The sequence below is a fragment of the Paroedura picta genome, chromosome 17 (assembly GCF_049243985.1).
Source record: "Paroedura picta isolate Pp20150507F chromosome 17, Ppicta_v3.0, whole genome shotgun sequence".
In the NCBI taxonomy this organism is placed as follows: domain Eukaryota; kingdom Metazoa; phylum Chordata; class Lepidosauria; order Squamata; family Gekkonidae; genus Paroedura; species Paroedura picta.
The window spans coordinates 5,721,492-5,736,759 of record NC_135385.1 but is presented as its reverse complement, the minus strand read 5'-3'; the positions used below and the strand labels follow the sequence as shown (position 1 = coordinate 5,736,759).

The following is a 15,268-nucleotide window of genomic DNA, read 5'->3' as shown; positions in this document are numbered from 1 at the left end:
AATTAAACTTTGTTGGTCTTAATTTTGCGAGCCAAACTTTGGTCTGTTGCTTCAGGCGACCCCCCTGGATCTATCATAGACACCTGTCCACACTAGAGAGCTCTTTAACAAGAAATGCGACAAACAAACAAGACTTAACCAGCATTCATACTTTTAAAGAGGAGTTTGTAAGTATCCGCCTGAAGATATGGGGGACGGGGAGACAACGCCCCGTACCTTTTATTAGGGCCCAAAACTGCCCCCATCACCCCACCCCAGCCCCAACAAGACGGGGGAGTGCGTTGGTCTGAACAAAGTTGCATGACGACAACACACAAACACAAACACACATGACACACTACTAATAATGCAAATGAGATAGATCTTATAGATATTATTTACATAAAATCAATTCGGGATCAACATATTTTTAAAAACTGTCGATCAGGATCACGTCCCTGAGCTGGCCAATGCAGGCCAGCCTAGGAATTTAATCTAAACCATACAAAACCAGCAGCACTCTGTTATGTAGCTAAAGTTATAGACTTGAACGCGCCAACCAGGATCAACCTAAAAACCGCTTCTCAATCCGGAAAGGAGTGGTGGTTTTTCTTTTAACAAGAGACCGACCTATATCTTTTTCCCAACAGCTATTTCCTGATCCTCCCTCCCCTCCCCGCCCAGCGCCCTTCTCCCCCCGCCCTCCCCGGGCCAAGAGGAGTCACTCCGGATCCCCCAAAGCGAAGCCCCTCGAGACGGGCCAACAAGCACCGCGGCGCCCCGTCCCGACGCCTTCCTCGGAAGGCGAAGGAGGAGAAGAAAGGGAGAAGAGAGAAGAAGGAGAAGAAGGAGGAGGAGGAGAGCCCTTCGCCGCCCGCCCTACGAGGGAGGCTGCAGGCGAGCCCGGGCAGGAAGAGCCACGTTTCCCTTTCCCTTCCCCTCCACTCACTTTGTAGGTGTTTTCGGTCAGTTTGTTCACTTCTTCGGGGTCGCGGGACATGGTGGGCGCTGCCTGCTCTTCTTCTCCTCCTGCTTCTTCTCCTCCTTCTCCTCCTGCCGGCCGGCCAAGGGGAGGCGAGTGGCGGCGGCCGCGGCGCTTTCCGGGCTGGGCTCTGCTCCGCTCCTCTCCGCTCCCCTCCCGCCGACTGTCAAAACTTGCGCGGCCAGCCAGGCAGCCAGGCAGGCGGGACCAGGCTCGGCCCGGCCCGGAGGAGGAGCCAGGCCCGGGCAGGCAGCGGGGGAGGGCGCAACTCGGCCCCGCTTCCCCTCCTCCCCCCCTCCGCGCTCACCTGTGAGCAGCCCTTCCCCCTCACCTGGGAGACTCCCTCGACTCCCCTCCCTCCCCCGCTGCTTCGCCTCACCTGAGCAGCCCCTCTCTGTCCCTTCCTCTGTTCTCTTTCACTCACCTGGTCCCCTGTCCCCCTCACCTGGGCAGCCCCTCCCTGTCCCTTCTTTCGCTCATGTAATCCCCTGTTCCCCCTCAGCCCAGAGGCTGCATGCCCCTGCTTTCCTCCCTCTCTACCCCCCTCGCCCGAGATGCCCTCTTCCCTCTCTTTCTCTCCCTGCCTTCCATCGTGGCTGGACCTCCCTCTTCCCCTCACTTCAGCTGGTCTCTTTCCCTTCCTCGCCGAGCAGCCTCCTCCTTTACTCCCCCTCCTTTTCACTCGCCCAAGTGACCTTCTCCCCTCACCCAGGACTCTCTGTTCTCCTACTTTCCATTGCTCTTTTCCATTCACCTGAGGTGCCATCTTCCTCCTGCCTTCCCTGCCCCACTTCCTGCCTTCCCTGCCCCTGAGCCTGTATCTTTCCCTCCGTCCCTGCCCTTTCCTGTCTCCCCCTACTTTTCTTCCTCTTTCCCCCCCTCACGTGAGCCTGCATCTTCCCGCCTGCTTGCCTGCTCCACTTTCCCCCCATCTGGGCCCTTCTTTCTGACCTGAGAAGTCTCCTCCTTCCCTCCACCTTTTTCATTCACCTGAATGTTATTTCTCCCTCACTGTCTTCCCCTGCTTTCCTTCCTCTCTTTCCCCCTGACCTGACCCTCCATCTCCCCCCTACTTTCCCTTCACCTGTGCCCCTATATCACCCTTCTCCCCCTGACAAGCACAGTCCTCTCCCTCCCTCCCTCCCTCCCTCCCTCTTTTTCACTAACCAGAGCTGCCTTTCCCCTTCCTCTCTTCCTCCCTGTTCCCCCTCTGCCCTATTTCCCTTTACCCCAATTTCCATCTCCCCCTCCTTTCTTCCTCTCCCACCTCCCCTTTTCTCCTTCGCATGAGTCCCCAAGACAGCCCTTCCGCACACACCTGAGCTGTCTTCTTCCCCCTCTATCCTCCTCCTTTCCCTTTTACCTGAGCCACTTCCTTTCCCCACATCCCAGATACCATCACCCCCTCCTCCCCTTCCCCTGAGCCACTGTCTACCCCATTCTCCCCTCTCCCAAACTTCCACCTTCCCCTCCCGCTCTCTTTTCCTCTCCCTGAGCCCATTTTCCTTCTCCCTTCCTGCCCCCTTTCCCCCTCACCTGAGACACCCCCTCTCTGTTTCCCCACCTGAGCTGCCATCGTCTCCTCCTTCCCTTCCCACCTTTCCCCTCACCTGAGCCTCCATCATCCTCACTTTTCCTTCCCTCTTTCCCTTCTCATTTCCTCTCTCCCCTTCCCTCCCTCACTGCTGTCTTCCCCCCCCTTTCCCCACTGTTTCTCCCCACATGCTTTTCACCAGTGTGCCGCCCTTTTTGAGGAGAGGTGTCAAGCCTGAGGAAGAAAATATTTCCTTTTCCTCTTTGATTTTCTTCCGAGATCTTTGTTGCAAGAGGGAGGGAGGGAGGGATGCCACGCCTGGGCGTTGCTCAGGCTCGCCCAGTGACGAAATGCAACCAGCAGACTGAAGGGGTTCCTGCCCAGCTTGGGGCAGGTTGGTTTGCACACCTGGGCGCAGCAGGTCAAGTCAACCCTCAGTGGGGAAAGGGTGTGCTTCCTCACCACTGTGTCAGGTCTGGTTTGCATGTGCCAGAGATCAGAAGTGGTCACATCTGTGAAAGAGACAGTGTACAGTCCTAGGGGTCAGTTTGTACCCAGTTTGGGCCTGGTTCACACATGCAGGAGACCCGAGTTGGTAAAACCTATGAAATTTTTTTACTTGCTCCTTGGTGCCCAAGGAGAAACTGTCCTTGGGGTAGTCAAGCTGCGGCCCTCCAGATGTCCATGGACTACAATTCCCAGGAGCCCCCTGCCAGCATTTGCTGGCAGGGGGCTCCTGGGAATTGTAGTCCATGGACATCTGGAGGGCCGCAGTTCGACTACCCCTGGTTTATACCCATCGGTCTGGATCCTGTCAACTAACATGACCAAAAACATCGTCCCCACCCTCCTTACGGCAACCCTTTAGTTATCAGGAGATGCCGACCATATTCCCTCAAGGGTTTCTTCTTCCGAATAAAAAATCCCCAGCTCCTTCAACCTCCCCTCAGAAGACTTGGTCTCCATAGCCCTCACTGCTTCTTTGCCCGGCTCTAGATACTTTCCAGCTTTTTGGCATCTTCTCTAAATTACGGTGCCCCAAATTGAACACGGGGCTCTAAGTGACGTGTAACCAAAGCAGTGGACCGAGGCACCAAGCCCTTGTGTGACCTGCACACTCACACTTCTGCTAACACGTCCTCTTAGGCCTGATTCACAGGCGAAGAGGCCAAGAAGAAGGGCTGGTTTTCTATACCCTGTTTTTCCCCTGCCTGGAGGAGTCTCAAAGCAGCTTCCAATCGCTTTCCCTTCCTCTCCCCTGTGAGAGGCTGAGAGAGCTCCGACAGAACTGTCCCGTGAGAGCAGCTCTAACAGGGCTGTGACTAGCCCAAGACGGCTACACATGGAGGAGCAGGAAATCAAACCCAGCATGCCAGATTAGAAGCTGCCGCTCTTAACCACAACACCGCACAGGACGGATACGGATACTTGCGTTTTGCAAAAGAGGAAAGCAGAATAGTCAGCAAAAGGAGAGGGGAGACCTTTTTCTCCCTGCCATGCTAGTTCTCTATTAGCAGGGCAGGTTTTGTTTCTATAATGAAAGGAAAATGAAACCCAGTCATGCTCCACCTGCAGTCTAAAGCCATGTGAACCTTCCCTACCTGAAGGCTCACCTGGAAGAATGGGTCTCCATGAGGACTAGCACCTTGGAGGGGAGGGAATGTCCTGCTGCCCCTTGAACTCTTAAGGAATGCAGTGGTTTCATGCCAGAGGTGGTGTGTTCCCCTTCTTTGGAAGTTTTTAAGAAGAGGCTAAGATAATCATCTCACAGAAATGCTGATCTTATGAACTTAGGCAAGGGGGTGGGTGGGCAGGAAGGGATGGGCCAGGGTTTATCTCTTGTGGCCCTTCCTTGCATATCCAGGGACTTGCTCATCGCTGTTGTGGGATGGTAGGAGAATTCCCTCCAGGCCAGGCTGGATTCTGGAGGTTTTTGGTGTGTGTGTGTGTAGGGGATCACTTGGGCATGGAATTGGGGTCGCCATGGGTGGGCAGGTAGTTTCGACATTGAGCAGAGGGTCGGTCTAGATGGCCCTGGAGGTCCCAACTCTACGTTCCTGTGATTCAGAGCTCTAAAGAGGCTCACCTGCTGGCTGTTGCCGATCCAGCTGCCCTTAAAGGGACGGCTAGAGAGCTAGCCCCAAAACTGGCAGCCCTAGCCCAGCAGAACAGGCCTATCGATCTGATGAGAATTCGGGCACACAAGCATCATGCAATCAAACGACAGAGATAAACGGGCAGGCCAAGAACCCAACCTGGGGACCTCGCCCATGCCAAGCAGGGGTCCTACCACTAAGCCACAGCCTCACCCCGAATTTGGGGAGGGGGGGACCATTTCTCAGCAGTGGGAGCCTTCATCGGTGCCCTCTGATCGCCACCCTGGAGTTACTTTTGACAGTTAAGCAATGCTTTCGAGTGCTAATTACAGCACCGCCGTGTCATTTATAGCATGGGATCTGCAGATGGAGGAGCGCATGGAGAAGTCCCTCCTCTCTGGCTGAATCTCGGTGCTGCCATTAGATGCCCCGAGGCGAAACACATCCTCTCTCCCTCCCTCCCTCGGCCTCGCCTCTCCCAGCACGGAATGATAAACCCGACCCGCCTTGCAGGGTTTGGGTAAGGCAGTGGCACTGGCTCCACCATGCTCAAAAACCTACATTTGCAATTATCCTCAAGTGTCAAATTATCGCCACCTTGACTTTCATCTTGGACCAGAGGCCTACCGTCTGCTGGGAAGCTCAGAGCTTCCTTCACAGTCGGAGTCCCTCCAGGCAACCGCCTGGCCGTCTCACGGAAAGATGGGGCAGGTGCGACATCGGGGGACGATGCTCGGAAAAGCGACAGGTGGCATGTCAGGGATCTGGTTCCCGAGGATGACAAAATAATGCACATGGAGCATTGTGGGCGCTCAGACGCGCTAACTAGGGCCCGTTCTGCACACGCTGGATACTGCGTTTTCAATGCACTTCCAAAGTTGATTTTCCTTGTTCTGCACAGGAAAACCCAGCTACAAAAGCACATTGAAAGTGCCTTGTCTGACCTGTGTGGAGGGGGAAATGCCTTGTTCAGGGAGAAATCCCTTCCTTTGGGTCTCGGGGGTGCCCATCATCAGCAAATTGTGAGGTGGTGTTGAAGCACAACAATGCAAAAAAACAAAAACAAAAACCAGATGTGATCTCTGACTGTCCGGGGAATTGTAACCAGAGCCCCATCCCCTCCTAAGCCCATCAGCTTCAATGGAGGGAGAAGAATGAAGGTCAAGACCTCGAAAGTCAGAGGAGTCCTATCTAATTTGCCCTAGCTGCCTTGGGTTCGGAAAGACCGTCTAGCCGAGCAAGCCAAGGGACAGATCCAGGAAGGACAGCAGCCAGGGATTCGGATGAGCACTTTCTTTTCTTTTTGTTTTTTTCGCCAGCGTGCTTCAAAGCCAGAAGCCTTTTTTATTATCTCTGCTTCTTAATTAACTTATTGTGTGTTTCGTTATCACAGCAATTGCTGGTCTCCAGAGGAACTAGATTAGCGGAATATTAAGTGGCAGGGAATTGATTTTGCAGGCGCTTGGGTTGGGCCTGGGGTGACTCACGAGCAGCGCATTTCCCTTTAGGGTTAAAAGTGCGTGTGTGTGTGTAACAGGTAGTACCTGCAGAAGCAGCCCTTCTTTCCTGGTGACTACCCTGGGACTGTCGCCGGATTGAACAAACCTTGACACAGGGGGACACAGTTTGGTAAAGAACAGCATGCTTTTCTCATCTGCTGCAGTCAAGCTGATCACAGGGTGCATTGTAACTTTGCCTCCCTTTTTTGCAGTTCTGAGAGACCACCTAAATCCAAGGCTGCTATGCAGAGGCAGGCAATTGACTTGGAGACCTCACAACAACCCTGCGAGGTAGGATAGTTTACACAGTCTTAGAAGAGGCATCCCCTCCCGGCTGAGGCTAGCTAGCTAGCGTGTATGTTTTTGTCAGCTTCCATGATGGCACAACGAACTAGGTAATTTCCCTTCGCTTTGCGGCCCAGTTAATGAAGCGTAATTCATGTTTCTCTCAGTCAGATATCTTGTAGTTAACGTGACAGTTTGATTCTGTGAGCGGCCTCCCGTCTTGTGGGAGAAAGTGCAGGATGTAGTTTTTAAACAAACAAAAATGACCGATTGAATTCCATCGGGGTGGGAGGGGAGGGGAGAGGATCTGACCTTGATTCTCCTTTCTCCTGTCTTATAATGAAGTGAACGTGTGAAATCTGCTACACCGTTGCTGCTGGCGTCTGGAGTGAACAAATGCAGCCCTCTGAACATTTACCGTTTTAATGCAATGGCAAACTCCTTGTACTGACCAGGCGAGCCTGATCTTCCCATATTTTGGAATCTAAGCTGGCCAGTATCTGGTTAGAAGTGGCTAGGAGACCACCTATGAGGTGGCCACCCTGCAGCTTGGTAACACTTTCCCACACTGATCAAAAGATGTGGTGGGGAGAGCGTTCCGGATTTTAATGAGAGACCCTGCCTGGCTACCGACAACGTCTTTCTCTGCTGATCGTCGTCCCTCCCTCCTTCCTTCCCTTCTTGCTTCCGACGCAAGGGCAAACGTTCCATTCAGTCCTTTTCATGGGTGGAGGAGTTCCACTGAGGCCGAGTCTTTCTCGCTAAAAATAATTGACGAATGTTCTGCTAGGCTGGCTGGAATCGGCTGGCACTGAGGCGGCTAATAATCCCTTCTCTTCCCCGTCAGGCTCGCTCAGGCGAGGAGAAGCGAAGCAGCCCGGATGGGCCCTAGGCCGGAGGACGAAAATCGCAGCTTCATGCCTACCTTCATGCCTTGCGTGGAAGTACACCTGTGTCCTGTGTTCGTTGACCCACCGTCTGTGCAACGGCTGGTTTCTCTTAACTCATTGCATTTTAACTATTTGCACCCTGTCTTCTGATTCGTTGATGCCACACAAAAGTTGAGCAGGGGGTACCGGCATTGTTCAAAATGGTTCCCCAAAGTTAAGATTACAAACCTGCCTCTGCGTGGGAACCCTAGTCTTCTGTGGAGGTGTCTTGCTCCTCCACGTGCAGCCAGCTGGGTCACCCTGGGCTAGTCACCGTCCTGATAAGAGCTCTTCTCATAGAGCTCTCTCAGTCCCCCCCTCCATCAGAGTGTCTCTGTTGTGGGGAGAGGAAGGGAAGGGGATTGTAAGCCACTTTGAGGCTCCTTTGGATCGTGAAAAGTGAGACATCAAAAAGCAGCTCTTCTTCTCCTTCTCCTTCTCCTTCTCCTTCTCCTTCTCCTTCTCCTTCTCCTTCTCCTTCTCCTTCTCCTTCTCCTTCTCCTTCTCCTTCTCCTTCTCCTTCTCCTTCTCCTTCTCCTTCTCCTTCTCCTTCTCCTTCTCCTTCTCCTTCTCCTCCTCCTCCTTGGGGCTACTCGTGAAAAGCCCATGGGGCCTGCAGGACTGGTTGCTGCAGCTTGGTTCCTGCACTGAGATAGGCAGGGCACATATCTCACATACCTTCTGCGGCCACTCCATAGGTCAACAATCGGTTATCAGGGTCAGTCCCAGGGAGTCACCACCTGCAAAGCCCCAGTTGACCTTGGACCTGCATGCCTGCTGGGCTGCCCCTCCCTCTGTGCTCCCCCAGGGCAGTTCTGTCCCTTCCTTTGGAGTGTGCTGCCTTGTCATTTGGTAAAGCCAGCAACAACCGGGCACACGTGCCTTTTCTGTGACGGCTTCCACCTTGGGGTTGTCAACTGTGCTCTAGCAGACTCCTGGAGAGCTCCCTGAATTCCATCCGGTCCCCCGATAACAGAGCTCTGGGGGAAATTGCTGAGGTCTCAAACCCTGCCCATTCGGGACTCCATCCTTCCAAATTTCTAGGACGGTCCCAATTGGAACTGGGCAGCCCTTCCTGCTGTGTTTATTCGGTGCGCTATACGGCCAAACTGTGGCTCTCTGGAGGTCAGTGGACTACACTACCCATGAGCCCCTGCCAGTGCCTCATGGGAATTGTAGTCCATGGACCTTGGGAGAGCCACAGTGTAGCCAACTATGGCTTAGATAGTTTTCTTTCTGCATTTTTTCTTAACGTCTGACACGGTGGCCACTACATTACGTTGCTGTCTCCTTGGTTTGGTCAGCCTCCTTGAGAAAGTGGGAAAATGCAGAAAGTCAACAAGGGGTGGCCAGACTGAATCTCTCCAAATGTCCATGGGCTACAATTCCCACAAGCCCCTGCCAGCACACGCTCATGGGGATTGTAGTCCATGGCTGTTTGGAGAGCTACTGGAGGAGACCGACGTCTCAGATGGAAGCATGCAGGTAGTTCTGTGCGAGACAAAATGGTCCCTTATCCATATTAAAGGTGCTGGTACGTTTTACGGTCTTACTGTTTACTATCGTGACTGGCGCAAGGGGGGTGGCTATAAACCTAAATACAAATAAATAAGTAACAAATATTCAGAGTTTTATCGGCCATCGAATGTGGCTCCGTGGGTAAAACCCTGTTACTGAACGCTTGGGAGAAAGAGAAATCAGAAGGTCAGAAGTCCCAGGTGTTTCCCCACCTGGAGATGCCCACCCTAGTAAAGCTATTTGGGGTGGGGAGTGGCCACTGCCCCTCCTTGGATGACTGGGCCTTGGAAGGCTTCTTCTGCCCAAATTCCTCGGCCTTTGGCCTCGTAAAACGTCAGGCTCCTCGGCCCCTCCTTGCAAACTGCGGAGATTCACAGGAGAGGAGCAATAAGTGAACTTTAGACTTTATCTGCCCAGGGAGGCGTGGCAGCTGGAGATGAGGATTCAGCCCCTTGTAAAACTTAATTGTCTTCTAGGATATGAAGGAATTTGCATCTTCCCAGCGGCCTCCAGCCCCCTGCACTGGTTAAAGATTCCAGGGAAGGGGCGGGCAGGTTGCTGAGAGACAGAAACAAAATCCTGCTTGTGGAGTGGACCTTCCCCCCCCCATCCCTTTGTTCGTGCAGAGCAGTTCTGTTAGAGCTCTCTCCGCCCGGCCTATCTCACAGGGCGCCTATTGCGGGGAGAGGAAGGGAAGTCGATTGTAAGCCGCTTTGGTACCCCTTTTGGATAGTGGAAAGTGGGGTATAAATATTCATTAGGGTTGCCAACCTTCCAGGTGGGGCCTGGAGGAGGGATGCCCACGCTTGGTTGGGAAATACCTGTAGATTTTGTAGGTGGAGCTTGAAGAGGGTGGGGTTAATGGGGGAGGGGCTTCAGTGGGGTAGAACGGCAAAAGGTCCACTTTCAAAAGTGGCTGTTTTCTCCAGGGGGGCTGATTGTGACCTTGTCTGCTTAATCCGTGGGTTCGAAGATCGCCAGGGCCAATGGGAGTTTAAACAGCTCTTTATTTTGTTCTCAGCATGACGTTTCAAGGGCCAAAACCAAACGGAGAGGCCTCCTGAAACAGCCTCCCCCCCATTGTATACAGTAGCAAAGTTGAGATTAAGGTTGGGATTAAGATTACGCTAGTCTTAAAACAGGAGTGGGTCGGCTTTTGCGAAACTCTCTTTCTCTCTGGCAATAAATGCAGGTGACGTTCAACTCCAACTCTTGGGGCAATTTCGCACGGCTTAAAAATAGCACAATGGTTGCTAATTGAAAACGCTACTAATTTGGCATTACCCACGACGTCGTAGACAATCTGCAACACTCCTGAAACCGATCAGCAAAAAGCGCTTCGTTTTAGCGCTTTCAGGGGAATCCAGAAAAGTGGATTCACCCTCCGGATAGCGATACACTCCTGCAACCAATCTGCAACACTAGCGCTAAAGACCTGTGCGTTAACATTGTTGCGGGTTCTTCAAAGTCCCTCCTCCTGAGCCTGCCCTCCAAACTTCCGGCGAAGCGATCGCCATTTTTTTTTCTCAGAGCGAGCGGGGATAAACGCACCGGCGAGCCTCTTTCTGTTTAGAGGCTTCCCTGGCTTCAGTCCTTCACCTTTAGTCACTAAGCACAAACCACATAAAAGCCCGTTTGCTGAAATAAAGTCCCTTTATTTTTTACACATTAATTCAGCCCAAAATCGGGGCCGTGAGAGGGGGGGGGATTTTTTTTTTATCACTCGAGGCAGCGTGCCAACGATCATACAATCAAACGACAGCTCACATTAGGCAGCTGGATGGGTCTCTCCGTTGTTACGAATCTACCTAGATTCGTTGCTATGGGTCTGTTTTTTTTTTTTTTAAAAGCTTTCTTAAAGGGAAAGGGGCTGTTTGGGAGCATGCTAACGGCTGCCCATTGGCTGCTTCCTAACGGCCAGGGGCGGGACGAGCTTGGCAATAGCGATTTCTTTCTAGCGATTTCTGCCGAGACCGGAAGCCTGTGGGAAACGCTAAAAAACGCAACTGATTCCACTACAAAGCCAGGTGTGCAAAACGACGAATTCCACTATTTTAAATGGCGATTTTTCATTCAGTGACCAATTTGCAACAAAGATCCCCGTGCGAAATGGCCCTTGATCTGAACAAATCAGTGCAGACAGAGCCCCTTGGGGGAGAGATCAAACGGGCTGGGTTTGCTTTAAGATTGCAAACAAAGCGGGGAATTACACACCTGTGTGTTGTCGGTGCAGTCCTAAACAGAGTTAGGCCCTTGGGAATCCATTATGGCCGGTGTGTTTGTTGTTGTTGTTAGGAGTGAAGTCGTATCTGACCCATTGCGACCCCCTGGACCAGGGATAGTCAAACTGCGGCCCTCCAGATGTCCATGGACTACAATTCCCAGAAGCCCCTGCCAGCAAATGCTGGCAGGGGCTTCTGGGAATTGTAGTCCATGGACATCTGGAGGGCCGCAGTTTGACTACCCCTGCCCTGGACAATGATCCTCCAGGCCTTCCTGTCCTCTCCCATTCCCCGGAGTCCATTTAAGTTTGCACTGACTGCTTCAGTGACTCCATCCAGCCACCTCGTTCTCTGCCGTCCCCTTCTTCTTTTGCAAGAGTTCAACTATTTTTCTCGGCTGTTTTAGCAGGGCATTAGTGAGTACCTACACCCTTGAATGGTCGGAGTTCCCAGGACGGAGGTGACCGGACTGTGGGTCTCCCGATGCCCATGGACTACAATTCCCATGACTGTACACAGCGCTGGTTCATTTAAAAGGCAGGGAAGCATTTGTGCATAATACTGGGAGACAATCTAGATCTCTGCCCCAAATGAACCCCCTGTATAGGGAACAAAACCAATGGCTATTTAGTAAGAAACGAAACTCATAAACTATAAACATTTTCAACAGCTATGCACTATACACCCCTACTTTTAAGACTCAAATACAGTTTCCTTCCTCCCCCCTTTTTCCTTATGGCTTTTCATCTTTTCCCTCTTTCCCCAATATAATTGTTTATAATATTTAAGACATAACACAACCCCCATATTTTTTCTTCTTATTTTTTCTGTCCATTATTTATTTGTTTTTCCATTTTTCTCTCTTTCCTCACTCCCATCTCACCCCCTCTTCTCTTATTACCCCCCTCCCTCCTTTCCTTTCTTACTATACCCAAATTTTAATAGGCTATAAACTGTTCGGTTGGTGACATAACCATATGAAATGCTGATAGGGAAATAAGTTGCATTCCTCATCTCATGTATTCCTACTTAGGCCTGTTATTTATGATTAATCCCCTGTACAAGGATGTAAAGCCATATCTCTCCCTGCTATAACAAATACATACTTCAGTCTGATTAATTTAAAATATGAAACGCGATAGTTGTAAATTCCTATATTTGTCTTGGAAAAAGTTTGTTTGCCAGCTTGCACAGAGGAAAAATATATGGAATTAGTCTATGGAAAGTTTGTAATAATGTTTTTAGCAAGAGTAATGGCAACTGGAACGCATCAGAAAGAGAAAAGGAAAGTAGAAGAAACAGATGAAGACCAAAGAATCAAAGAGCTGGTGGAAAAGCTATCACAAACATTGACACATCAAATGCAACAATTCAAGGAAAGAACTCAGAAGAACATTCAGAGTATCCAGAGAAGCATATGAGAATCTGAGGAAAGAACCCAGAAGAATATCCAAGAATCATGTCAAGAATTAGCAGCTGGACTGTTAAAAATTAATGCTAAATTACAAGAGCAAACATGAAACTTATGAGAAGCAAAAAGACAACAATATGTACTTTGAAAGACAAATTCGGAAAACAGAACTGACGTTTTGGGCAGATGGAATAACTTGCATTGTAGAGACATCTCAGAGGGTTTTGGGGAGGCCAAACTAGGAAGAGAGTTTTCTCGAGCTGCTTCATGATTATTTGAGGATAGAAGGAGATTTTCCTGGCACCGGCCAGATATATCAAGTGAATTCAAGATTTGCATTCAAAAATAAGTTGCCCCGAGACATATTGGTTTATTTCACTCATAAGAAAACATGAGATGCAATCGTTCAGGATTTCCTGACATCTGTAGTAAAGAAAAGGAAAGATCTTGACTTTCTGAGGCAGATTTTTCAAAATAAATAAGAATACTGTTGGAAATACTTTGAACTGAAATACTTTGGCCACCTTATGAGAAGGAAGGACTCCCTGGAGAAGAGCCTAATGCTGGAAGAGATTGAGGGCAAAAGAAGAAGGGGATGACAGAGAATGAGGTGGCTGGATGGAGTCACTGAAGCAGTCGATGCAAAATTAAATGAACTTTGAGGAACGGTAGAGGACAGGAAGGCCTGGAGGATCATTGTCCATGGGGTTGCGATGGGTCGGACATGACTTCGCACCTAACAACAACTGTTGGAAAATACCATTTAAAATAGACTGTTGCAATTATGTGGAAAGAGGTAATCCGCAACAAACTGATTCTGGAAGGAGTGGGGGCTGGGCACAGAGGATGGGTAGTGGATACGGTTGTGGTGGCTGGTGAGGCCTGGAGCTGAACCCTGCTCACTGTATCTCCTCCTCTGCCACACATCTTCCGAAGCTGGCCTCATACTCCTGTTGGTGGGATGGGCCCCACTTGTTGCACCGCTATAGGCCCATTTAATGGCTCACTCCCCAGGGCAGGACAAATGGATGTTACATCCATAGTCATTTCCGTTTCAGTGGGCACACCAGTAGATGTGTTTCCACATCAAATCATTTCAATGCAGACATGTTAGCAGAGATCAGACAACTAAAAAAAACCCCACTTAGACATGTTAGAAATGGAAAAGATAAAGAAAAAGGTTGACATATCCCACTGTATATTCATAGTATGACCTTCTGAGTTAGGAAATTATACGCTGGTGAGATGACCGAGGTACAAAGTCATTTCAGGATGCTTGAGGGGTTTGCTCAGTTTCGCTCGTGCAGAAACTTTGGGACTAATTTCTACCTGAAATATGTTCACATGATCAAGAAATGATCATGTGAATTAAATTGAGCTGGATAACCTGGGATGCAGCAGCCTTTTTACATACAGAACAAAGCAAAGTGATCTGAATTATTGGGTGGTGGCGTGAAATGAAAGAGCAAGGGTGTGAAAATTGGGTTGGGGCACAAAACCTCAGGCTAATGACCTGAGATTAACTAGGAGACAATTCTGGGGCATATCATGGGTGTAAGCAAGCTCTGATTCTATCAAGATGCATACCTTTATATGTTGTGCTGCTTCTTGTCGTACGTTTGCACACATCCTCATGCTACGTTCTGGGGCAACCAGCAACGTGAGACATCATTTCTTTCTGTATTCTGATACTTATACCATGATTATTTTTCCCAGTGGGCAGCCAAAGTGGTATACAACACCGTCCTCTCCCCCTCCATTTCACCCTGTTAACGACAGGCTAGAGTGACTGGCCCAAAGATACCATGGTAAAATGGGGTTTCTCAGATCCTGGTCTGACACTCATGGCAACACTCCTTCAGTGGCTTTTAAGACCATCAAAGTATAATTCTTTGGTTTTGAAGGAGTCATTGTGCTCAAAATACGTTCTGTTGCCTCAGGCCAAACACAGCTACCCACCTGAATAAACCTGGGACGGATCGGCTTGTGTGATTTGGCATTTCTCACGGGCCAGGTGGTATTTCAATGACTATTCTGGCCTTTCTTGACTTAGGTATAGTTGTTCTAAGCAGATCGAGACGCGCGAACCGTCTTTTGAGCGCTGTATTGCAGACGGGATGGTTTGCGTAACGCAGCTCCCCGAGACTGTTTATATTTGACTCTTGAAAATATCCTTCAGGGCCAAGTGTGGCTTCTGAGCACCTGCTTGAGAAACCTGCTGGGAAAAGCTTTTCGAGATCCCCATAATTAATCTTTACCGAAGGCTTTCCGAGCATTGGCGTGCGTTATCTCAGCTTGGCTTGTCAAAAAATGACAAGGCTTAGTGGTCACCAACAGCAGCACAGAGGGTAAACATGTGTCTTGAGCATGCCACTTCAGCTTTCAGGAGGGGTTATCCAAAGAGGCCATCTCCTAATTCGGAGTGGTCAAACTGTGGGCCTCCAGATATCCATGGACTACAATTCCCATGAACCCCTGCCATGAAGGGGCTCATGGGAACTGTAGTCCATGGACATTTGGACACCCACAGTTTGGCGACCCTCGTAATTAGTTGGGTGAAATTAGATTTGAAGGAGTTTAAGCGAGAGGGGGTGATTGAGATTCTCCACCAATGTTTATGGGCATTTTCCCTTAAGAGAACTCTTGAAATAAAACGGGCAGATGTTCTACCGGAAACACACATAAACAAACTGAAAGTGCATAGAAGTCTAGCTAAAGGGAACTCTTCTGTGCCATTCAGTTGCTGACCTAAAGCAGCAGTCCGATTACAAAGGGATTTCAAAGGGAGATTAGAAAGAGAGACTGCTGAGCTG

General features: G+C 50.2%; 1 protein-coding gene and 1 long non-coding RNA gene across 2 annotated transcripts in view; one reads left to right on the top strand and one right to left on the bottom strand.

The window, feature by feature from the left end:
* The window catches only part of BAIAP2L1 (BAR/IMD domain containing adaptor protein 2 like 1), a 62,634-nt gene extending 61,378 nt beyond the window's left edge, over positions 1 to 1,256 (bottom strand). The window contains exon 1 of the mRNA XM_077316146.1: positions 929 to 1,256. Coding sequence (XP_077172261.1) covers positions 929 to 979 — 51 coding nt within the window. The 5' untranslated portion in view covers positions 980 to 1,256. The remainder of the gene's footprint in view (positions 1 to 928) is intronic.
* Positions 691 to 7,336, top strand: LOC143827018 (uncharacterized). The gene is made up of 3 exons (XR_013227166.1): positions 691 to 931; positions 6,303 to 6,381; positions 7,223 to 7,336. It is a non-coding gene; the product is annotated as an uncharacterized LOC143827018 (long non-coding RNA).
* The last annotated feature ends 7,932 nt before the right edge of the window (positions 7,337 to 15,268 follow it).